General features: G+C 34.6%; 1 protein-coding gene across 7 annotated transcripts in view; it reads right to left on the bottom strand.

Moving 5' to 3' along the window:
• The window catches only part of FAF1 (Fas associated factor 1), a 473,410-nt gene that overhangs the window by 290,424 nt on the left and 157,904 nt on the right, over window positions 1-25,082 (bottom strand). For all 7 annotated transcript variants that reach the window (XM_070609689.1, XM_070609691.1, XM_070609693.1 and 4 more), the window contains one exon: window positions 22,390-22,595. In XM_070609689.1, the coding sequence (XP_070465790.1) occupies window positions 22,390-22,595 (206 nt within the window). The remainder of the gene's footprint in view (window positions 1-22,389; window positions 22,596-25,082) is intronic.

Raw genomic sequence — 25,082 nt, 5'->3', positions numbered from 1 at the left:
CCCTTGATTTAATAACAACTATCTGTGTTCCATTGTTTTAGTGATTGCTCTAGGATTTACAGTATGCATTTTTAACTTAACATAGTCCACCTTCAAATAATATAGGACTTGTCTTACAACATTCCCCTTTCCTGTTATTATTTTCATACCTTTACTTCTACATAACTGATAAACCCCACAATCTATTGCTATTACTTTTACTTTAAAATGTCAATTATCTTAAGGAAATTAAAAAATAAGAAAAATTTTCAAGTTTATCCAAATATTTATCATTTCTGGTGCTCTTCATTTATTTGTGTTACTCTAATTTTCCATCCAACTATCATTTTCTTTCAGCCTGAGGAACATCTTTTAACCTTTCTTGAGCTTTTGTTTGTGTGAAAAATTATCTTTATTTAGCCTTCATTTCTGAAAGATATCTTTGTTGAATAAAGCATTCCAGGTTGACATTTTACTCCTTCAGCACCTAAAAATATCCCCAAATTGTCTCCTGGCTGGTATTGCTTCTGATAAGAAGTCTGTGGTCATTATTTTCAAATCTCTCTTTCCCTACATGGAATGAGTCTTTGTTTCCTCAAGTCTGGCTACTTTGAAATTTTTTCTTCTACTGATTTTCAGCAATTTTGAATTACTCCTGCTTGGAGTTACTAAGTTTCTTAGATCTATGAATTTATAGTTTTCATCACATTAGGGCAGTTTTGCACTATTATTTCTTTAAAATTTCCCCTTTTATACTAGCCCTTCTATTTCAGAGATTCTAATCACAGATACATTAGACCACTTTATATTTCCTCACAGGTCACTCAGGCTCCATTCTCCACTCCCCTCAACCTGTATTTCTGCTGTGTGTACATCACTTTGCACTGTTTTTATTGCTGAATCTTCAAATTCATTGATCTTTTCTTCAACAGTATCTAGACTGTTAAATGATTTTGGGTAAATTTTTTATTGCAGATCTTATATTTTAGTTCTAGAATCTTCATTTGGTTATTTTTCAATACTTTTCATTTCTTTTCTCATTAAGTTCCTGATTTCCTTTAAATCCTTAAGAATGTTTATAATAGCTGTTTTTAAGTCCTCACCTGCTAATTCCATTATTTTTCCCACTTATAAATGTACTTTTATTTTCTAATTTTTCTTCAGGTTGTGAGTCACATTTTGCTACTTCTTATATCTAGTAGTTTTTTACTTATTGCCAGACATTATGAAAATTACACTAATGAGTGCCTGCATTTAGTGGTTTGCCTTTAAAAAGTGTAAAGGTTTATATTGACAGGCCCTTAAATCTCATGCACATCAAATTGATCCTTTTAAGATTTCTTTACAACCTTTTTTTTGGCTGGATCTAGAGCAGTAATTCTCAAAAGCATGCTTCACCAATGCATGGGATTCCTTGAGACTGACTTTACAAAAGTAATGCTAAGAAACTGCTGGTGCATTACCACAAATCAAAGTAGTGGTACTAAACTGATCTAGTAGTCATTTATTCTTCATCACCAAATACTTGCATTAAAAAAAAAAAAAGCCATGAAGTACAAAAATTATTACTTATTAAATCTTGATGCTTTTAATACTGTGTGTGATGAAACAGGAAGTACCCATTACAGCATTTCTGCTACATACTAAAGAACAATGGTTGTCTTGAAGAAAAGCACTTGCTAGGGTTGTGAGATGAACTGATTTTTTTTCCACAGAACACCATTTTTACTTGAACAAACAACTGCACACTATGTTCTTCAGATTTGCTATTTTCTCAAAAATGAACAAAATAAACCTCTCAATTTAGGGAAAACAACTGACAAAATTTTTTGTCAATGATGAAATTTGAGCCTTCAAACTAAAATTTAATTTTGAAAATTTTGTATATGCCACTATAAGCCTGATAGCTTCTCAATACTTAAAATATTTTCCTGTGAGATGAGTGGTGATATTAACAAATATGATTCATTGACATCATATAATGTAATGTCTCAACATTTGGTTGAGCTGCGAACTAATGAACCAATATTTTCCAAATGACGATTTCGTATTACAAAATCATGCATTGAAAGTAAAGATATTTCAGTGAATTTTAATATAACAGAATACTAAACTTTCATTGATGTGGTTTCAGATTTTACAATGCAACTAATCTTTAAGAAACTTACTTGCCAAGTTTTGGTACAGTATCAAATTAGAATATCAAATAAGACTATAAATTAGTTATTTCTCATTAAGAATCCTATTTATGTTAATATGTAATAAGGGTTCACTTATGTTATTAATTAATAATTTTTTAAAATTTCTCAGTTTTAATTGCTAATATGGAAAATATTCCACTGGAGTCTATACTAATTGTCCCACATGTTCAACAGTCTCTTTCCTTTGGCTGGAAGGAATTTAACAATTTCCTAACCCTACCTGTGAGCTGAAGGAATTGTTTGACTTACCCTACGCTACACAGATCACTACTGAGCCGAAGATTTGAGGGGAGCATAATCCAGATTTCTGTAGTTTTTCTCTCTGTAGCTCTCTTTTCTCTAATACTCTGCCCTATAGATTCCAATCATCTCAGCCTCGTGGATCTCCTAGCTCTTTTTCTCAACTTTGGCAAGACTATTAGGCCTTGTTTGGGTTCCCCTTCCCTGAACGGTGGTCTAGAAATGTCCTCCAGGCAGAAATCAGAGGCAACTACAAAGTTCACCTTTTTGTTTCCCTTTTCTCAGAGCTCACAGGCCTATTATGCTGCCTGTTGTCTAATACCTAAAAACAGCTGTTTTATACATTTTGTCGAGTCTTCTAGGTGCTTACAGCAGGTACCACACCAGTTACTCATCTGAGGGCAGAAACAGAAATTCTTATAATTTCTTCTTTCTCATACAAAGTTTTTGCCAACAAAAATGCCAATGTTTTCCCAGGTTTGAACAGTTTCAAAAAAACTAACCAGTTAGAGATGTAGCTCATGAAAGCATATTTGGCCATTATTAGGCATATTAAGTCTATTTTACATGATAATGCCTACCCTTACATTGGAAATTATGGTGTTTTACATTCACATGGTTTTATGTTAACATGAATCATAAATTATTTCATTTAACAATTTATTTTATAGATTAATATGGATATTTTAAATGTTACTGAGCATAATAATTGTCTTTGCTTTTTTGTTTTTAACAGCAACTTTTATCTTGAACTTTCCAGTTTTTAGTGACAAGAAAGCTAAAAAAAAAACAAAGGAAAAAGCCTGCCTCAAATCTTAGTCAGCAGTTACTCTAAAGGGATTTTGGCCCGCCCAACAAAGAAATAATTGGCAAAAGGTCATTCTGTTTAGTCTGCTACACTCCAATAAAGTGAAAACAGATTTACAAGCACTTTATCTGCCATTTAAATGCCTGAGAAACAAATAATTTTATATAGTTGTTTTTATTTTCCTTCAGATTCCCAAATTTTAACAAACACACTGTCTATATAATTTACTACTTTCTTTCAAGGTCATTTGGAAGGAATCTGCGATTTAAATTAAATTAAAAAAACAAAATTAATACATTCCAATTATTTCCTTTTAGAGAGGAAAATGTGTAGTGAAAATTGGATAGTGGGGCTGTACTAATAATTTCCAAGCAGAATACAGCACATTGTTGCAATGTTATAATCACTAGGATGAAAAGCATTATCCTAGTTTTATCACTAAATGACTTAGCCAAATTAGAGGCCCTCGCTGGGCCTCAAATTCCACATTAATTTTTAAAAAAAAAGCTATGAATACATTTCACATGAATGTCATCAGTTAACCATTTTTTAAAATTAAAAAATGTCAACACGAGGTGGTGCCAAAATGTCAAAACTGTCACCAAAAGAGATAGCCCGTCTCAGCAGACACAATAAAGAAATCAAACCTGTCACCTAAAAGAAACAAAATGTGCAATAATATCTCATGTGGATTCTTCCAAAGCACAATTCTCAACAGTGAATTTCTTCCCCCTTTTCCATTAACATTTTTTGTAGTATCAGAATCTTTTACTGCCTCCGTTCATTTCCTTATTTTAAACATTATAAACCACCAGCCCCTACAGATACTTCTTTCAACTAAGAAAGCTATTCTTTTGAGAAAAATCAGATTAAAGTTCTGTATCAGAAAAGGCATATTAGACCTTCAGGGCTATAAAGGACTAATCTCAGAGGCTCTTTAAAACTGCTCTGGGATCTGACTTACCCAAGAACAGGTAGTGATTTAACGGCAAAGACAACAAGGCAATGCTCCATTGCTTTTCCCTGTATACCATTCTGACCTCACAGATTCAAAGAGCAGCCCCTGCATATCTTGCTGCATGTAAATTTAAACAAAAAGATCATAATACCTATAATTATCAAAGAGTCATAAATATGTAAATATTTGGGGGATCTGAAACAAAAGGATTCCAGAAAATACTGCTCATTTTTACAAGGTTCTTTACAGTGTGTCACTGGGTCTTACAGGACTTGAGATTATACCCAACAATGCATACACTCTATCAGATTGCTCTAAAGGTTGATGTTTCACTGTGTCTGTGAGATTAAAAGACAGAAGTCTTTTTCCCAAACATTAATGTTCTCTTTATATTGAAAGAAACCTAAAGATTACAATTAATAGATAAGGAAAGTATTTAAAATAACTCTACAGGGAGCAAAAGTTCCTGTCATTTATGAACCATAATGATCAATAAAGATTATCAAATAATTTTCATTAGCAACTGTGTTTTTTATTTACCTCTTTGCTTCTTGTACTGCAGAGCCTTTGCCCAAATAAAGACACTCTTGTGCTCACCATTCATACAACAAGATTATTTTAAGGTTAATGAAAAGCATATTGGGCTGAAAGTTAAAAGACAGTCACTGGCTGTTCTGGGGTGTGCTACTAACTATTTGTGGGGCCATGGCAGGGCAACCTTCCTGAGTTTTAAGTTTTCACATCTGTAAAATAAAGCAGCTAGACTAAATAGCCTCTAAGGGCTCTTCCAGTCCTAAATCCTCCTGTCCATGTTATATCCACTATGTGGAGGGTACTAAGTTTAAGTACTTTGTAGAATACAAAACTGGAGTCATATGTCAGGATGGGAAGGACTTCCTAATCACAAACATAAAGGGGAAAACTGTGAAGGAAAAGTCGAGCAGTGAAAAAATTTTAAAACTTCCTTATCTCCAAAAGCACAATGAATGAAAAGCAAACGAAAATGTAAATGGGGAAAATACTTGCAAAACAAGTGACAGATGAAAGGATAATCTCATTAATATATGAAAAGTTCTTATAAATTAAAAAAAGAAAGCCACAATAGAAAAAATAAACTTGCATACAAAACAGTCACTAAACATAGCAGAGTATTAACTTATTAGTAGTAAAAGAAAAGTAAATTGAAAACATAGGATAAAATTTATTTCCAAACTGGCAAAGCTTTTTTCCCTTTTTTGTTGTGGCAAAATACACATACTATAAAATGCACCCTTTTAACCATTTTTAAGTGTACAGTTCAGTGGCATAATGTACGTTCACACTGTGTAACCAGCACCAATAACCATGACCAGAACTTTTTATCACCCCACACTGCACTCTGTACCCACTGAACAATAACTCCTCATTCCCATCTCCCCAAGTCCCTGGGAATCAGTATTATACTTGCTGGAATATGACTATTTTAGGTACCTCTTATAAGTAGAATAACACACATTGTCCTTTTCTGTCTGGCTTACTTCTTTTAGCATAATGTCTTCAAGGTTCATTCATATTATAGCATATTGCAGAATTTCATTCCTTTTTAAGGCTGAATAATATTGTACAGTATGCATTTATAACACTTTGGCTTATCCATTAATCAGTCAATGGCCACTTGGGTTGCTTCCACTTTTTGTTTTGTTTTTCTGTAAAAGTCCTGTTTTTCATTCTTTTGGGTATCTACTCAAAAGTGGAATTGATGGATTATATGGTAATTCTATGTTTAATCTTTTAAGGAACCACCATACTGTTTTCCCAGCAGCTGCACCATATTATATTCCCACTAGCAATGCACAAGGATTTCAATTTCTCCATATCCTCACCAATATTTGCTACTTTTTGGTTTTTTGATAATGGTCATCCTAATGCGTCTGAAGTGATATCTCATTCCGGTTTTGATTTGCATTTCTCTAATGATCCATGATGTTCAGCATCTTTTCATGTGCTATATTGGCCATTTGTATATCTTTTTTGAAGAAATATCTATTCAAGTCCTTTGCCCATTTTTCTAAAAAAATTATTTTTTATAGACATATAACATTATGTAAGTTTAAGGTGTACCACTGTACCATTAGCTAACACCTCTATCATGTCACATAATTATCATTTCTTTTTTGTGATGGGAATGATTTTAATTGGGGTTTTTTTTGTTGTTGAGTTATAGTTCTTCAGATAGTCTGGATATTACTCCCTTATCAGACATATGATTTGCAAATATTTTCTACCACTCCATAGGTTGCTTTTCACTCTGTAGATACTGTCCTTTGATGTACGAAAGTCTAATTTTGATGAAGTCCAATTCACTTACTTTTTCTCTTGTCCCTCTGTTTCTGATGTCATATACAAGAAATCATTGCCAAAACTAATGTTATTAAGATTTTCCCTAATATTGTCTTCTAAATTTTTTTATCATTTTGTCCCTTATGTTTAGGTCTTTGAGGTTTGTTTTTTAAATATCACAAACTGTTGGCAAGAGTATAAATTAGCATACTCTTGACAGCAACTTAAACTAATAAGGCTCCTCTGAAGAATAATTTGGTAGAATACACCTAAACTTCAAAACTGCACATGTCCTCTCAAGTGGAATTGCACATCTATGCATTTGTATTAAGAAAAATAGGGGCTGGCCGGTGGCACAGTGGTTAAAGTCGCACGTTCCGCCTCTCAGCGGCCCAGGGTTCGCAGGTTCGGATCCTGGGTGCGGACATGGCACCACTTGGCACCCCATGCTGTGGTAGGCGTCCCACATATAAAGTGGAGGAAGATGGGCACAGATGTTAGCTCAGGGCCAGGCTTCCTCAGCAAAAAAGAGGAGGACTGGCAGTAGTTAGCTCAGGGCTAATCTTCCAAAAAAAAAAAGAAGGAAAAAGAAAAATAATCACTGAGGTTCAACAAAGTTCACTGCTGTATATTCTAGTGAAAGATCAGGAAGGGAGAGGAACTTAAAATAACCAGCAAAAAGAGAATGGTTCAATAAATCATGGTACAGGCTTTAAAAACTTCAAGCGTATTTTAAAATATGGAAAATGATCATGATGTAACAGTACAAGTGAAAAAAGCAGATGATAAAACATCGAATATAGTCTATCTCAATTTTGTAAAATATAGATTTAATACAATAGAATGAAACTGGAAATAAATGCAGCAAAATGTTTAACCGTAGTTAGAAGCAGAATTACTGGCAATTTTTACTTTTTTTCATACTTTGCATTAATTTTCTACAGTGAACACTGGAGCAGGAATGTGGGTGGAAATGAAGTATTTAAAAACAAAGGGAGGCAATTTCCATCCCAGAAGTCAAGAAAGAAAGGGTGAACAAAGCAACTAATAACTATTGCAAGACGTTCTTCCAAGTGACAGATTTTAACCATGTATACTGAGTAAATGGGGAATTCATTACAGATTTTAACTAACAAAATCTAGCAGTAGAGCAAAGAATTGAATGGGGAACAGAAAAGATGAAACCTATTAGCAGAGGGTATTAAAACAGCAGTTTTGTTCCTTCTTATTGATAAGTAGTATTCCATTGCACGACTGTCCCAGAAGTTGTTTATCCACTCACCAGTTGATAGACACTGAAATGTTTCCAGTTTGGGGTCACTATGAATAAAGCTGCAATGAAGATCATGTACAAGTCTTTGAGGGGACATATTTTCATTTCTCTTGAGTAAATACTTAGAAAGAGAATTGCTGGGTCATATGGTAAATACATGTTTTAATTTAACAGATCCTATAGCAAACTGTCTTCAAAAGTGTCAGTACCAGGGGCTGCCAGGTGGCATAGAGGTTAAGTTTGTGCGCTCTGCTTCAGTGGCCGGGTCCAGAGGTTCAGACCTCAGAGCAGACCTAGCACTGCTCATCAAGCCTCACTGTGGCAGCATCCCACATATAAAGTAGAGGAAAACGGTCAGAGATGTTAGTTCAGGGCCAATCTTCCTCAGCAAAAAGAGGAGGATTGGCAGCAGATGTTAGATCAGAGCTAATCTTCCTCAAAAAATAAATATATAAATAAATATATACTAGAATCAATTCATCAACATCTATTTTTTTTTAAAAAAAGCTGGAATTTTTATTGAAATTGCACTCATTCTATGGATCAACATGAGTAAAAATGACATGTTAACAGTATTGAGTCTTCTAATTCATAAACATAAATGGAGATGGAGATATATCTCTCCATTTATTTAGGTCTTTAACATTTCTCAGCAATGTTGTGTACTTTCCAGTATAATGCCCTGCATACTTTTTGCTAAATTTATCCCTAAGTCCTTTTTTAAATAATACTATAAAAAGGTATTATTTTTAAGTTTTATTTTCCAATTGTTTGTCACTAATATAAAGAAATACAATTGATTTTCGTATTGACTTTGTATCTTGAGACCACGCTAAACTCAATTATTAGTTCTAACAGCTTTATTGTAGATTCTTTGGGGGTTTTATAGATAGATTATTATATCACTTTGAAAAAACTTGTTTTAAATCTTCCTTTTAAATCTGTATTTTCTTTCTTTTACTTGCCTTATTGCATTGTCTAGGATCTCCAGAAGAATGCTGAACAGAAGCAGCAGGAGTGAACATCCTTGCCATGTTCTCAATCTTAGGGTGAAAGCATTCAATCTTTCACCATTAAGTACGCTAGGTGTTAGATTTTTTCAAATGTCCTTTATCAGGTTGAGGAGTCTATCTTCTATTCCTAATTTTAGAGAGTTTTTTTTCAAATGGATATTGAATTTGTTAAATGCTTTTTCTATATCTGCTGAGATGATTGTATGGTTTTTCTTTTTTAGCCTGTTAATAGGGTACATGAAATTTTTTTCAATCACAGGAGTGACATGATTATATTTGTATTCTTGAGAGATCACTTATCATAAGTTTCAATTTATTCTTTATAAATTGGTTATGCCTATATCCATTACTAGACTGTAAGTTCTATGACGACAAATACCATGCCTGTTTTCTTCTCCATGCTATAACTCGGACCAAATAATGTACCTGGATCAGAGTAGAAAATACTTATTGAATAAATAAACGTGTGTAAACAAATACAAGGAGAGCAGGAAGCACTATGAAAAACTAGAATGGAGAAAGACTACAGGTAGAGAAAATAATTAGGAGGCTATCTGATTGAGAGTTGGTATTTCTGAGACAGAACAGTTAAGGGGCAAAGGATCTAATCTGAGTAGAGAAAACAAAAAAAAACAGACAAAAATTTCAAGGTTTCTACATGCCTAAGAATCCTGGAGAAACGCAGGCTGATATAAGTCTATATCAGTGTTTGAGTTATTGTTATGACCAAGCCAGGAAATAAGGGCCAGGCAATTTGTTCTATTTTTCCTGGGTTATCACATACCCTTGAATTAATGTAAATCTTTATATCTTTAGACTAAGAATTAAATAATGTATGGGTAGGTCTCCTTGGTCTTATCCAAACTAAAATCTATTTTCCAAGCTTATAAAGGAGTTCCCAAACCAAATCTGTTTGTGGAACAGTCTAATATCCTATAATGGCACAAATGACTAAAAGGGGAGAGGGTTGGGTGAGAAAAGGAGGAAGGAGGATCAGCTCAAAAGTACAGCAATCCTAAAATACCAAGATGCACTAAGTTTTTACAAGAGATTGCTGAGCTGACAGAAGAGGTAATAACTAGCCATGCCGTACATTAAGTGCATCTTCCTATTGCTTTCTCTTCTCCAGACTTCAGCTCACTATGATGGCAAACAAGCTGGCCTTAGAAAGGCAAGTAAAATGCTCTGAATTAATCATAAATTCACGCTGTACAGGAATTGGGACTGTAGGAAAGGAAGTCCTCAGCAAGAAAATATTGCAAACTATAAGAAAGGAAAAAGCAAAGGAGAAGATACTTTTTAACTCTAAAAGTTTCCATCCCATTATTCAATAAATGCATTCGACAAATATTTCATTAACACCTACTACTGCCAAATTCCAAGCATGATATAAAGATAAGAAGAAATTATGTCCATTTTTAAAGAACTCGCAGTCTAACAGAAAGACAGACTTGTTAAGAAACTATGGAACAATTGTCATACAAAGATATATAAAGTATAGAGAAAGCACACAGGGCGAGAAGTAACATCAATCACCATTTCATTGTGAGACTCTGAAACATCATGAAAACGTGGTTCCAAAAGTTAATTTAGGTTAAATTAATAGAAATGACATGTCTCAATCAAGGAAGAGAATAGATCAACTGTACTCTCTCAACCCAAGTTGGACACTAATGTAAGTGTCACATCGTACATGCAGCACTGGCATCCTAAAATGAATCATGGTTCTAAAGAGAAAAACTATCTGGGGACCAGCCCCGTGGCCAAGTGGTTAAGTGCGTGCGCTCTGCTTCGGCGGCCCAGGGTTTCACCAGTTCAGATCCTGGGCGTGGACATGACATCGCTCATCAGGCCATGTTGAGGTGGTGTCCCACATAGCACAAGCACAGGAACTCACAACTAGAATATATAACTATGTACTGGGGCGCTTTGGGAGAAGAAGAAAAAAAACAAAGAAGATTGGCAACATTTGTTAGCTCAGGTGCCAATCTTTAAAAAAAAAGTACCTGAAAGTGATGCCTCAGAAAAAAATGACTGTAACAACAACTAGCACCTAGAGTACGCATTTATTCCCATTTTATTGAGATATAATTGATATATAACATTGCATTAGTCCAAGGTTACAGTATAATGATTTGATATATGTATATATTGTGAAATGATTACCACAATAAGTTTAGTTAACATCAATCACCTCACATAGTTACAATTTTCTTCTTGTGATGAGAACTTTTAAGATCTACTCTCAGGGGCTGGCCCCGTGGCCGAGTGGTTAAGTTTGCAGGCTCTGCTGCAGGAAGCCCAGTGTTTCGTTGGTTCAAATCCTGGGCGTGGACATGGCACTGCTCATCAAACCACGCTGAGGCGGCGTCCCACATGCCACAACTATGAAGGACCCACAACGAAGAATATACAACTATGTACCGGGGAGCTTTGGGGAGAAAAAGGGAAAAAATAAAATCTTTAAAAAAAAAAAAGATCTACTCTCAGCAAATTTCAAATACACAATACAGTAGAGTCACGTGCTGTATAAAAACATTTTGGTCAACGACCGAGTGCATTTATGACAGTGGTCCCATAAGATTAGTACCATATAGCCTAGTGTACAGTAGGCTACACCATTCAGGTTTGTGTGAGTACACTCTATGATGTTTGCACAATGACAAAATCACCTAATGATGCATTTCTCAGAACACATCCCCGTTGTTAAGCAATGCATGACTTTATTAACTATAATCACCATGCTGTACATTATATCCCCATATAGTATGCATTTTAATTTCAACACAACTCTGTGCAACGGTTGAATGAATTGAAGATGTTTATCCTAAAGAAATGAGGAGAAATAGTACCATCTTTTAATATCTAAAGCACTGTCAAGAGAGAAAATGTATTTACCTTGTATAATCTGTCTCTGAAAGCAAAGTGAGGTCAAAGGAATGGAGCTTACAGGTGGCAGCTCACCATAAGGAAAAACGAACACAAACAACTGGCACCTCTTTTTTTGCATGTGATTGGTGTAAAAAGTGTTTTTATTTATAAAATTTTAGTCAAGACTTGCTGAACAATGGTATTACTGCCTTAAAATGAATGAGCATCCCATTGCTAAAAGTATTTAAACACATACCAGATGGCCCTAAGACAAAAATGTGGAAAAGACTGCTTAGTTCATGGCCAGTTAGACCAAATAGTTTTTACAGATCCCTCCAAACCCATTAATCTCCATGAAACAAGTCACTTACTCTCTTTTGTCAGTTCTCACATCTAAAAAATGGGGATACTGGTTCTGGCTATCTCAAGGTAATGTGAAAATAAGTAAGTCAATGAGTATAAAAGGGCAGAGGCAGGGACTGAGGATCAAAAGAAGGGTAGCATGAATCTGTTACCGGTGGAAAAGGAGAGGTTCTGTTTAAGCGTACTTTTTAGCTAACTGAAGACCACAACACTAACTTTATGCTCAGGAGTGCATATTCCTCATTATTTCTCCAGACACACCATTATCATTCCTGCCTCTGTGCTTGTCCTAGCCTAGAATAAACTTTCCCCCTACTTTTTCCACATGTCATATTTTGACTCATATTCATAGCCTGGTCCCTCTCTGAAATCTTCCCTGACCACCCCCACAACCCTGTATATTCCCTTCTCGTACTCTCAAGACACTAGCTAAAATTGAATTAACTACTTCCTTTTCAATATCTTCATAGCACTCTGTATATACTTTCATAATAGAAATTATTTCATTGGAAAGATCATGAGTTCTAGATTCAGTTTAAGACTGAATTCGTGGTTCAAGAATTCTCCGAGCCTCAGTTTATTCATCTTTGAAACAAGGGAAGTAATATCTGCCTCACAGTGTTGTTGTAAGGGTTGTATTATAGGAAGTAAGCACAGTGAACATAGTGGCTGGTGTACAGTACGTAATGTGTGTATGTGTATGTGTGAATAAATGAATGAATGAATAAGTGAATGAATGGATAAATGCCCCTTATTTCCATGTCTTCTTCCCTCCTCCTATCCAAACATAGACTGTGGAGTCCTCTAGGATAAAGACTGCCTTATTTAAGCATAGCCCAAGAATTTAGCATATTAAGCCCCAAGTAATCAACAAACATCTATAATAAAATGAATTATTCTGATCACACAAAAGTCTTTTGGAATTTACTTCCTAATTTGCAGGAGTAATTGCTAAATATGACCTTGGGAAAGTAAAGTGTTATTTACTATTATAGCCATTACATTATGTATGTTTATTCCTTTAAAAAGAAAGAGCTTATCTTAGAATCTTTCAAAGTAAGATGATAAGGAAGTATCAGAGAAGAGGACACTGAAAGATGGATGGCAGAAAATAGAGATGTTAGGAAACATAAGTCTATGCTTATGATCTTTATTGCGCTGCTTTGAAGATAAGACAACAAAAGTGATGTGACGGATGAAAGTAGTTGGGGAAACAATCATTTTAAATAAAGTAAAGTTTAAAGGCTTTTATAAAATGGCAACCTTAACCTATATACCAAACTGATAACAGCAAGGAGTAAGGATGAAAGAAAGGGAAGATATTCATTTCATTCTTCATATAGTTCTCTATTTCAAAAAATTTTTACGGAAAGTACAGTATTTAAAAATGTGAATCTACACTAAAGAACCATTTCTAATGCATAAATTAAAATAAACTATGCACATTAAGACCACAATTTGAGATGCTGCTTATTTAGATTTTAAAATGATTTTATAAATAATTTGGGGAGTGCACAATTGTTGGCATGCAGGCAACAGACACCAGTTTGCAGAAGAACTAAAGAATAATGCTATTAATACACAACATTTGCTGTTTTTCTCCCCCAAAAGTACAAGCTATGATCAGTTCTCTTGTCATTTCATGCTCACAACATCTGCGCAAAGAACATAAGATTGCTACTCTTTCCTTCTTTTCGCATGTACTAATAACCAAAAAACCCCTACTTATATAGTGTTTACTATTCATAAAGAGTGGCTGAGACACAGAGGGGTTAAGGTATGTGCCAAAAATTACATAGTTAATCTGAGTTGCGGAGTTAACACCAAACACTAAGTTTATAGATTCAAGACAAAAACTGGTTTGAAATATCCTGAACTACTTTTTCAGGCTCAAAATGCACTCGCTGAATGTTTTAACTCTTTCCATACTCATCTAATTTTTTAAAACTAAAATGGTATCCAATATAATAAAAGTAGTTTTAAGAAAGTAGATTAAAAACAGAGAAGAAAATAAGGCAAATGGTTCAAATAACATACCTATTTTTCTGATACATTCCAGAAATGGAACTAAGGCTACACTGAATAGGCCAAGCAAGGTTTGCTGACAGCACTGGTTCAACAAACTTTATTGAACAAATGCCTGTATGTTATGTTAAATCCACTGTTAGATATTACAGACATAATAATACACAGTAACTCCTACCCTCAGGATCCCACTACTTCAGACTAGATAGTATTTTATAGAATAACTAAGACTTTAAAATAATTCTTTAAATTTATTCAAGATGAGAAAATCCAGAAGGATTTTGTACTAAAATGAAACTGCAGTAATAAATAGAACACTAAAAACATTAACAGATAAATGTAATTACCACTAGGTGTCACTGTGATATAAAGTTCTTGGCTGCCTTTAGGCTTGCTTTTCTATACTTTGTTTGTATTCCTGGTAGTAACATAAAAAGCCACACTATCTTATTTAGCATCCCTTTGCATTTTAATATGTATACGTATACATAAAAGTTAGTATTTATCCAATTCCTTAATAACAATAAGATGGTCTATAAGCTAACAATTACATTGCAGATCATATAAACTTTAATGAGTATATTATTTAAATTTCCTATAGTAGATGAATTAATATACATATGCTCATTTATTGAGCCATTTATTTTCTCAACAGATACTACTCTGTGCTAAACATTGGCTTGAAGAAAGAATTTAGAGAAGAATAAGACCTGGTCTCTGAGTGTGAGAAGTTAACATTCAGAAGGGCAATAGGAAACACAAAGAAGGACTAAAATGTTTTCAAACCCATTTTAAAAGTATACACAACATTTTATGGGATCACAGGAGATGAATCAACTTAACTATGTCCATGGAGGTTAGGAAAGGCTTCATAAAGGGGAAATATTTATGTGGGGTATTGAAAGATGAGTATGAGTTTTCCAGAAAACTAAAACACGAACAGGCAAATCAAACAGAATGTAGGAAATAGGGAACTACTGAAAGACACATGAGGAAATCTATATTCTAGAAAGATCACTATAGGGCAACTATATAAAATACTATGGTTAGAAAGGAACTGAAAGAATGGAAATTAGAGAAATGATTTGAATAACTCATGAAAGAAATTAATTCCTGAACTGTAACAGAGGGGATCAAAATAAAAGAGGGATTCAAGTGATAACTGTGATAAAACTAACAGAACTTCATTAATCAAATACAAGGGAAGAAGTGAAAGAGGAAAAACACCTCTATCAAGTCCCAAATATCCTGAGTATGCCTTCCATAGTGATGCACATCAACAAATCAACAGTGAACACAAAGAAGGTGCATGACATGATTCTCTGACTGGCATGTAATTCATAATAAGAGAATAACTATAATCTAGAACAAATAAAAAGTTGGAACAGGTAGGAGAAGCAGGAGAAAGTGCATATCATACACTAACAACATCTGGTTTACAATTCACTTTGAATCAAATCTTACTTACAACATGTTTGTAACTTTTTTAAAGATTGGCACCTAAGCTAACAACTGTTGCCAATCTTCTTTTTATTTCTTTTTTTTCTGTTTTTATTCTTCTGCCTCAAAGTCCCCCAGTACATAGTTGTAGGTTCTAGTTGTGGATGCCTCTGGTTGTGCCATGTGGGATGCTACATCAGCGTGGCCTGATGAGTGGTGCCATGTCCGCACCCAGGATCCAAACCAGCAAAACCCTGAGTGGCTGAAGCGGAGCACACAAACCTAAGCACTCGACCATGGGGCCAGGCCCTATCTGTAACTGTATTCGTTTTCAAACAGAATGATGACTTGTTTGCTTCTATTCTACCATACTTGGACACAATGAACCAAATTCACTGCTTTTACAGTGAATTATAAACCCAACAGTTTACAAGATGTGATCCCTGGAAATTCTATCACAAATTTCTATAACAAAGCTTTAAAGTAGTTCCACAGTCATTTTCTCCAAATTAAGATAGAATAAAGTGTAACATTAATATACATAATCCAGAGAAGCCAGCATTTGTGATCACTATCCTTGAAACGAGCAGGGGATTTCACTCCAACTGAGTGAACCAATGAAAAAGTGACTCAGAGTGATCAAAATATCCATGAACTTCCACCATACATCAAATATTCCATCAACAATAAGAACCAGGCCACTTTGAAATAAGACACTGTTAACTACTCAGTCACATGCTACATAAATATCAGTTAAAATTTATTTAACTTTAACTAGACTGCATTCCAGTTTTCTTAAAACAGATAAAAATCTTGGATAATTTTAAGATTTAAAAGAAAAACTGTGATATGGCACTGCATTCCTTCCCCTATGATAATAAAAATACTCTAAACTAACAACTAAGAAAGCAAAGAACTGATACCACCCTACTTAAGTATTCCCTACTAATACACCAAGAATGCCTTAGGAATATTACTGAAAATCCACAGGAGTAATAAGCACAGTCAATTCTGACTAATTTCTATTGTAAACATAAATAAATCTATTTTTCAAATATCAGTAGATGGGTTTTGGTGACCTTAAAAACACAAATTCACTCTAAATATCAACAAAGAGATAGAACAGAACCAAACAGAAATTTTGGAGCTAAAGAATATAATAATTGAATTGAAAAACTCACTAAAGAGGCTCAACAACAGACTTAATAAACCAGAAGAAAGAATCTTGAACCTGAAGACATGTCATTTGAAATTACCCCCATCAGAGGAGGAAAAAAGCATGAAAAAGAGTGAAGAAAGCTGAAAAGACTTATGGGACACCATTCAAGGACCAATACATGCATTACAGAGGTTACAGAGAAGAGAAAAATAGAGGAAGATAGCTTATTTGAAGAAATAATGGCCAAACACTTTCCAAATCTGTGGAAGGAAACAGACATGCAAATTCATGAAGTACAAAGGATCCTCCCAAAAATGAATCCCGAGCCCACACCAAACCATGTTAAAATCAAATTGTCAAATCTGAAAGCAGCAGGAGAAAAGCTTGTCATACACAGGGAACAATCATCAGATTATCAGCAGATTTCTCAGCAGAAATCTTGCAGGCCAGATGGGAGTAAAATAATATATTCCAAGTGCTGGGGGGGGGGCGGGGACCTGCCAAACAAGAATGCTATGTCCAACAAACCTGTCCTTCAAATATTAAGGAGAAATAAAGATCTTCCCAGACAAACAAAAGCCAACAGACTTCATCAATGCTAGACCTGCCTTATAAGAAATGCTAAATAGGGGCTGACCTGTAGTGTAGTGGTTAAGTTCATGTGCACTCCACTTCAGCAGCCTAGTGTTTGCTGGTTTGGATCCTGGCCCAGACGTACACATCATTCATCAACCATGCTGTGGCGGTGACCCACATACAAAATAGAGGAAGACTGGCACAGATGTCAGCTCAGGGCCAATCTTCCTCACCAAAGAAAGAAAGGAAGGCAGAATGCTAAATAGAGTACTCAAATTGCAACAAAAGGACACTAGACAGCAACATAAGTCTATAAAGCTTGCTAGTAGAGGTAAATAGACAACTACAGAATACTGTATGCAAATACAAATTACTGTAAGAGTGGTGCTGGTAGAGAAGTCAAAAAGCAAAAGTATAAAAAATAATTATAACTATAAAATATGTTAATGGATGCATAATATGAAAAGATGTAATTTGTGACATCAATAATAAAAAGGGAGGGAGAGTAAAAGAGTAGAGTTTTTGTATATGATTGAAGTGATCAGGTTAAAATAGATTGTTATAACTATAAGATGTCTTATGTAGGCCTCATGGTAACTAAAAAGAAAATACCTTTAGAAGATACTCAAAAGAAAATGAGAAAAGAATCAAAGCATGAGACTACAAAAGAAACCAACACAAAGGAAGACAGCAAGAGAGAAAGAGGCACAAAAAAGCTACAAGACAGAAAGAAAATAATTAACAAGATGACAATAGTAAGTCCTCCCCTTTCAGTAATTACTTTAAATGTAAATGGCTAAAATTCCCCAGTCAAAAGACAGAATGAGTAAATGGATTAAAGAAACAAAATCCAAACATATGCTAACTACAAGAGACTCATTTTAGATTCATGGACACATACAGGCTGAAAGTTAAAGGATGGAAAAAGATATTGTATGCAATTGGTAACCAAAAGCGAGTAGGGTGGCCATATTTACATCAGACTAAATAGTTTGTAAGTCAAAAACTGTCTCAAGAGAGAAAGAAGGATATTATTTAATGATAAAAGAGTCAATTCACCAGGAAGATGTAACAATTATAAACATATATACATCAACATCAAAGCACCCAAAACATGAAACAAACAATGACAGAACTGAGGGGAGAAATACACAACAACACAAACTTTCAGACAGAAGGTCAGTAAGAAAAAGAGGACTTGAACACCACTGTAGACAAAATGGACCTAAGAGACATATACAAAACATTACACCCAACAGCAGCAGAATACAGATTCTTCTCAAGCACACATTCTCCAGGGCAGATGACATTTAAGTCACAAACAAGTTTTGATAAATTTAAGAAGAAAGGGGTAGAAGGAAAACTGCTATTGATATTTTGTTTTATTATATTGTGGTTGGAAAACATACTTGGTATGATTTCAATCTTCTTAAATTTGTTAAGACTTGTCTGTAACCTAACATGTCATTTATGCTGGAAAATTCATAAATATGTGAAAATTAAACAACTTACACTTGAACAACCAATGGGGCAAAGTAGAAATCTAATGAGAAGTTGGAAAATATCTTGAGATAAACAAAAACAAAAACACAACTTATATCAAAACTTATGGGATGCAGGAAAAGCAGTACTAAGAGGAAAGTTTATAGCAGTAAACACCTACATTAAAAGAGAAGAAAGATCTCCAATAAACAACTTAAATTTACACCTTAAGTAACCAGAAAAAGAGAAACAAACTAAGCCCAAAGTTAGCAGAAGGGAGAAAATAAAGATTAGAGCAAAAAGAAATAAAAAGAGAATAGAAAAAACAATAGGAAAAAATCAACAAAAGAGTTGATATTTGAAAAGATCAACAAAATCGACAACTTTTAGCTTAAACTAAGAAAAAAGAAACCAGAAATGAAAGAGGAGACATTACAACTGATGCCACAAAAATAAAAAGGATCATAGAAACCATTATGAACAATTATATGCTAACAAATGGTATAAGCTAGAAGAAATAAGTAAATTCCTAGAAACATATAACCTACCCAGACTGAATCATGAAGAAATAGAAAATCTGAACAGACCTATAACTAGAAAGAGATTGAATCGGTAATCAAAAATCTCCCAACAAAAAAAAGAAGTTCAGCACAAAGTGGCTTCATTGGAGAATTCTATCAAGGATTGTAAACAAAAATTAACATCAATCTTTCTCAAACTTTCTCCAAAAATTGAAGAGGAGGAAACACTTCCAAACTCATTTTATGAGGCCAACATTACCTTGATGCCAAAGCCAGAAAAAGACACTACAAGAACAACAGTAACAAAAAACCCTACAGGCCAATATCCCTGATGAATATGGATGCAAAATCCTCAACAAAACACTAAACCAAATTCAACTGCACATTAAAAGAATCATACATCAAGACTAAGTGGAATTTATCCATGGAATGTAAGGATGGTTCAACATGTGAAAATCAATCAATGTGATACACCATATTAACAGAATAATGGGAAAAACATCACATGATCATCTCAACAGATGGAGAAAAAGCATTTGACAAAATTCAACACCATTTCATCATAAAAACACTCAACAAACTAGGAATGGAAGGAAATTACCTCAACATAATAAAGGCCATATATGAAAAGCCCACAGCTAATATCACACTCAATGGTGAAAACTAAAAACTATTCCTCTAAAGATCATAAACAATGCAAGGATGCCCATTCTTGCCACTTCTATTCAACACAGTATTCAAAGTCCTAGCCAGAGCAATTAGGCAACAGAAAGAAATAAAAGGTGCCCAAATCAGAAAGGAAGAAATAAAATTCTCTCTGTTCGCAGATGATATAATCTTACATGTACAAAATCCTAAAGATTATACACACACACCCTCTACTAGAACTAATAAGGGAATTCAGCAAAGTTGCAGGATACAAAATCAACACAGAAAAATTAGTTATGTTTCTATACACTAACAACAAATAATCCAAAAGGGAAACTAAGAAAATAATCCCATTTACAACAGAACAAAAAGACTAAAATACATAAGAATAAATTTAACCAAGGAGGCGAAACACTTGTACAACGAAAACTATAAAATATTGATTAAAAAATTAAAGAATAAATAAGTGGAAAAACATTATGCATTCATGGATTAAAGACTTAATGTTGCTAAAATGTCCATACTACCCAAAGCAACCTAGAGATTGAATATGATCCCTAGCAAAATCCCAATGGCATTTTTTGCAGAAATAGAAAAAATGATGCTAAAATTCATATGGAACCACAAAGGACCTTGATTAGCCAAAACAATCTTGAGAAAGAAGAATAAAGCTGGAGGCCTTGTACTTCCTGACTTCAAAACATTTTACAAAATAAAACAGTATGGTACTGGTATAAAGGCATATAGACCAATGGAACAGAAGAGAGCCCAGAAATAACCCACACATATAGGTCAAACGATCTTTGACAAGGTGCCAAGTCTATACCATGGGGAAAGATGGTCTCTTCAACAACTGGTGCAGGAAAAACTGGATATCCACAAGCAAAAGAATGAGACTGGACCTTTATCTTACACCACTCACAAAAATTAACTCAAAATGGACTAAAGACTTAAACATAAGATCTGAAACTATAAAACTCCTAAAAGAAAACACAAAGAAAAAGCTCCGTAACATTCCCAGTGATTTCTTGGATATGACATCAGAAGCACAGAAAACAAACGTACAAATACACAAGTGGGACTACATTAAAAAGGTTCTGTGATGAAAAAGTTTGGGAGCCGGCCCCGTGGCCAAGTGGTTAAGTTCACGCGCTCCACTTCGGCGGCCCAGGGTTTCGCTAGTTCGAATCTTGGGTGCGGACATGGCACCGCTCATCAGGCCATGCTGAGGCAGCATCCCACATGCCACAACTAGAAGGACCAACAACTAAAAATACACAACTATGTACCGGGGGGCTTTGGGAGAAAAAGGAAAAATAAATCTTAAAAAAAAAAAGAAAAAGATGAAAAAGTTCTAGAGATCTGCTGTATAACAATGTGCATATAGTTAATAAAACTATACTGTACCCTGAAAAAGTTGTTAAGAGGGTAGATCTCATATCATGTGTTTTTTTTTTTTAACAAAAAGAAAAAAGGAATGTACAGGAGACTATTTTGTGGCATGAGGATGGGCACAGGGAGTCATGGCTGGACTAGAAGAGGAATCCAGGTGGAAGGAGCCACAGGTACAAAGGCCCTGAGTGGGCTAATAACCTATTCAAGGAACTGAAAGAAGTCCATTACAACTTAGGCATGGTGAGCAAGGAGGAGAGTGGTAATAGATGAAAACCAGAAATACAGTAGAGGCCTGAACAAGCAGGGACTTACAGGCCATGTTAAAATATTTGAATTTTATCCTGAAAACAATAGAAAGTTTCTAAATGGCTTTAAATAACGGAATAACAATCTGATTAGCGTTTGGGAATGATCACTTTTAACAGCCTTGCTTTTCTCTGCAATGTACCTCAATTAATAAAATTAAGAAAGAATCTACCCTAAAGGAACAAAGACAAAATTTTTGAAATATCTGGAATTTAGATTTAAGGAAAAACTACATTAAAACAGAAATTAATATAACTTCTGGTTCTACAACAAACATGAATCAAATAATCTGAATCACATATGAGTTCAACATAGTTTCTCTATAGAAATTTGGTAAAGTCTGTCCAAAAATGGCAGGCATACAACACTTGGATTTTCCTTTGACAGGATAGTACTGAAGCATTTATTCAGTTGGCAGGGAGAAGGAATGATGGGAATGTGTCTTATTTCTGATCTTTCATTAACCATAGAATGAAAAATCAGTGAGCTTCAACTATAAAATCCGATAAGCAATGTACTTAAAAATATGGTATTTTTTAAGCTCTTAGATGTTTGATGTGCATCTGCCCTAAAACAGTATCATATACCATTCCATTTATGTGGAAAAAAAAAACGTACTCTCAAACTTACGTCAATCTCAACACAAATCTCAACACAAAATAGAGCACAATAATCTGTACAAAAAAAATATCAGTTTCAATTTTCCTTTTCCCCTTCTTGTTGGCAGTCAACTCAAAAGAAAAGAATATGAACTGAACGTATACCTAATGAATTGTTTATTGGTGAAGGCTTTATGATAGGAAAAACCTTACCAACGGTACAGCTGTCTTCAAGTACCACATCAACATTTCTGTCTCTGTACTCAACCCTGAAGTCCAGCATCCGAGGTTGCCTTTCAACAATTTGCCTAGATGGCATTACAGGTCGAAACGCGGAAGAGGAAGAGGAAGGAGGAGCTGGAGCTGGGCGATTTGCTGGATCAAATGCAGGTCCTGGAATAGTCTCGCCTCCATAGTCACTGAAATATTGACACAAAAGAAGGATTATTATCAACCAAATCATTACAGATGACCATTAAGGACCCACTCCATACTTGGCTTGTATTTTTCTTCCTATCAAATTTACCAACCTGTGCATCAAGGCCTAACTTAAGTTCTACCTGCTCCATGAAATCTTTCCGAGTGACTAAAGGCCACATTACTCTCCCTCCTATCCTTGCCTTTCTATGTTTATTATCAGTACCATGTACATCATTTAGCATTTAATTAGATTTTTGCCTTATGTTGTTACGATGTTGCTAAAATAACATTTTAAACTCTGAATTAAGAACAGCATCTACATTCACTCTCATTTACTCACTGAATTATTATTATTTCTACTTTCCGTAAAAACTATTTCAAAACTTTACCATTCTTAAACCTCCCTTCTCCCTATCTCACTTTTCAGTCTTAAAAGATATCTTTTTTTCTACTTTGCAGAGAAAATAGACGCCATCAAGAGGAAATTCCCTTACCTCTCTGACATCAAATCCACAAATTAACTTGCAAATGTACTCTTTTTCTCTCTTCCCATAAAATAGAGATGACATCATTCTATCTATGCAAAATCTAAAATCATCTTCTCATTAGCTCTACATTATGGATTGTCCCTTTTCTTTCCAGTATCTTCAACACGGCCTTTGCTTCTGGATTTTTCTCAATAACATTTAGACATGTTCAAATTTCTCCCTTCTTAAAAAATAAAAATGAAACCCTGGCTCAGTCCACTTAATAGCTATCTCAGTTGTAAAATGGAAAATACGTGTGAGGATTAAATCAGAAACTGTGTATGAAAAGCTAGCACAGTGCCTGGTTCCTAGTAAGATCTCAAACCTCAAACTCAGAACACCCAAAGTTTAACTTACTAATGTTTTCCCAAGCCTGATTCTCCTCCATTATTCCTCATATCAGCTACTAAAGCTAGAAACCTCTGGCATTATCTGTGACTCCTTCTTCTTTCTCAACTCCCACATCTAATTAGTCCTTTCAATTCTACCTCCTAAATATCTTTTAGATAAGTCATCCATCTTTCTCCTCTGAAGCTGCCATTCTAGTCCAAGCCACAATCACCTCTTGTATGGACTAATGCAACAGCCTCCTAACTAATCTTGCCATGCGTGCCGTTGCTTTCCTGCATTTCATTCCATTCCACCACTAGAGTGAAATTAAAGACAGAAATATCTTCATATCATTTTCTTCAATACTCCAATTGATCCAATACTTCAATACTCTGCTCTTCGTATAAATAAAGTGGCATACTAGGCCCTGTATGATCTTAATCCTGTCTTCCCATCCTTACCTTGTGCTATGCTATCTCCATCTCTCTATGCTAATAGCCACAACAGCCTTTCATTTCTTCTGTCTCACCTTGATCCTTCTCATTTCATGGGGGAACATAAACTACTTCTAAGAATATTCTTTCCTTCCCATCCCATCCGAAAAGTCCGTCTTTGCTCTAGCTAACTATATTTATCCTTTATATCTCAGATTGGATGTTTTTCAACTCAGAGCATGTTTTACTACCTCAGACTAGTTCTAATTCCTTGCCACTATCAATAATTATTTATTTAGTGGTATAATTAATCATTTGACACTTAAGTTCCCCACTAGCATATAAGTTCCACAAGGACAAAGCTCATATTTGTGTTTTTAACAGCTATATCCTCTGCACTGAGCTCAAGATTTTATCCATAGAAGGTACTCAAATATTTGACAAACTAATGGATAAAGGAATAATTATTAAATAATTTGGTTTTTCTCTGACTTAATATACCATACAGATTGTCACTTTTTTCCTTCACTGGGAGAAGTAGAGAGGGAGGGAACATGAGGAATGCTTCCACTGAAACATCATTTTTGTGTATATCTTCCACCCACGAGAACTACAAGCTCAGTTCAAAAACATCTTTTCTTCCTGAATTTAAGGATAAACAATGGACTGGGAACCTGAACAGAAACAACAAGATTGAAAAGACATGGCAAATTAAGCACTGTTCATACAATTGAGCAGGAGAAAGTATTTATATTTACTTCACACTATTGCTTTGATCAGTGTTTATCAAATCATAAATTACATAATTGATTTAACGAGTTGTGATCAGTCTTTTAAAGAATAGAATAGAATTCAAATTATCAGTGTATGTCACTTAATAGTTAGGACCACATATTGTTTCACAAAACTTTTGATTCTAGTACATTTTTGTATACGTGTGTTTCGGATTCCAAGGATTTCTCATTATAGGTCATAGTCAAAAAAGTCTGAAAGTGACTAGCTTAGATCTCACCAGAGTTCAGATACTCTAGCAATCACTGATCCAAAGACAAAAACCTACCCTTTCTCGCAGTTGTTAGATTCAAGAAAAGTAATCTCGGAAGGAAGACATGGGAACAGAGAAAATGTCCAAAGCAGGAAAGAACATCACTATTGGAATTCAGAGTGAGCTCCTAAGTAGCTATGAACAGAATCT

The sequence above is a fragment of the Equus przewalskii genome, chromosome 2, assembly GCF_037783145.1.
Source record: "Equus przewalskii isolate Varuska chromosome 2, EquPr2, whole genome shotgun sequence".
NCBI lineage: Eukaryota > Metazoa > Chordata > Mammalia > Perissodactyla > Equidae > Equus > Equus przewalskii.
This window is presented reverse-complemented; position numbering and strand designations above follow the sequence as displayed.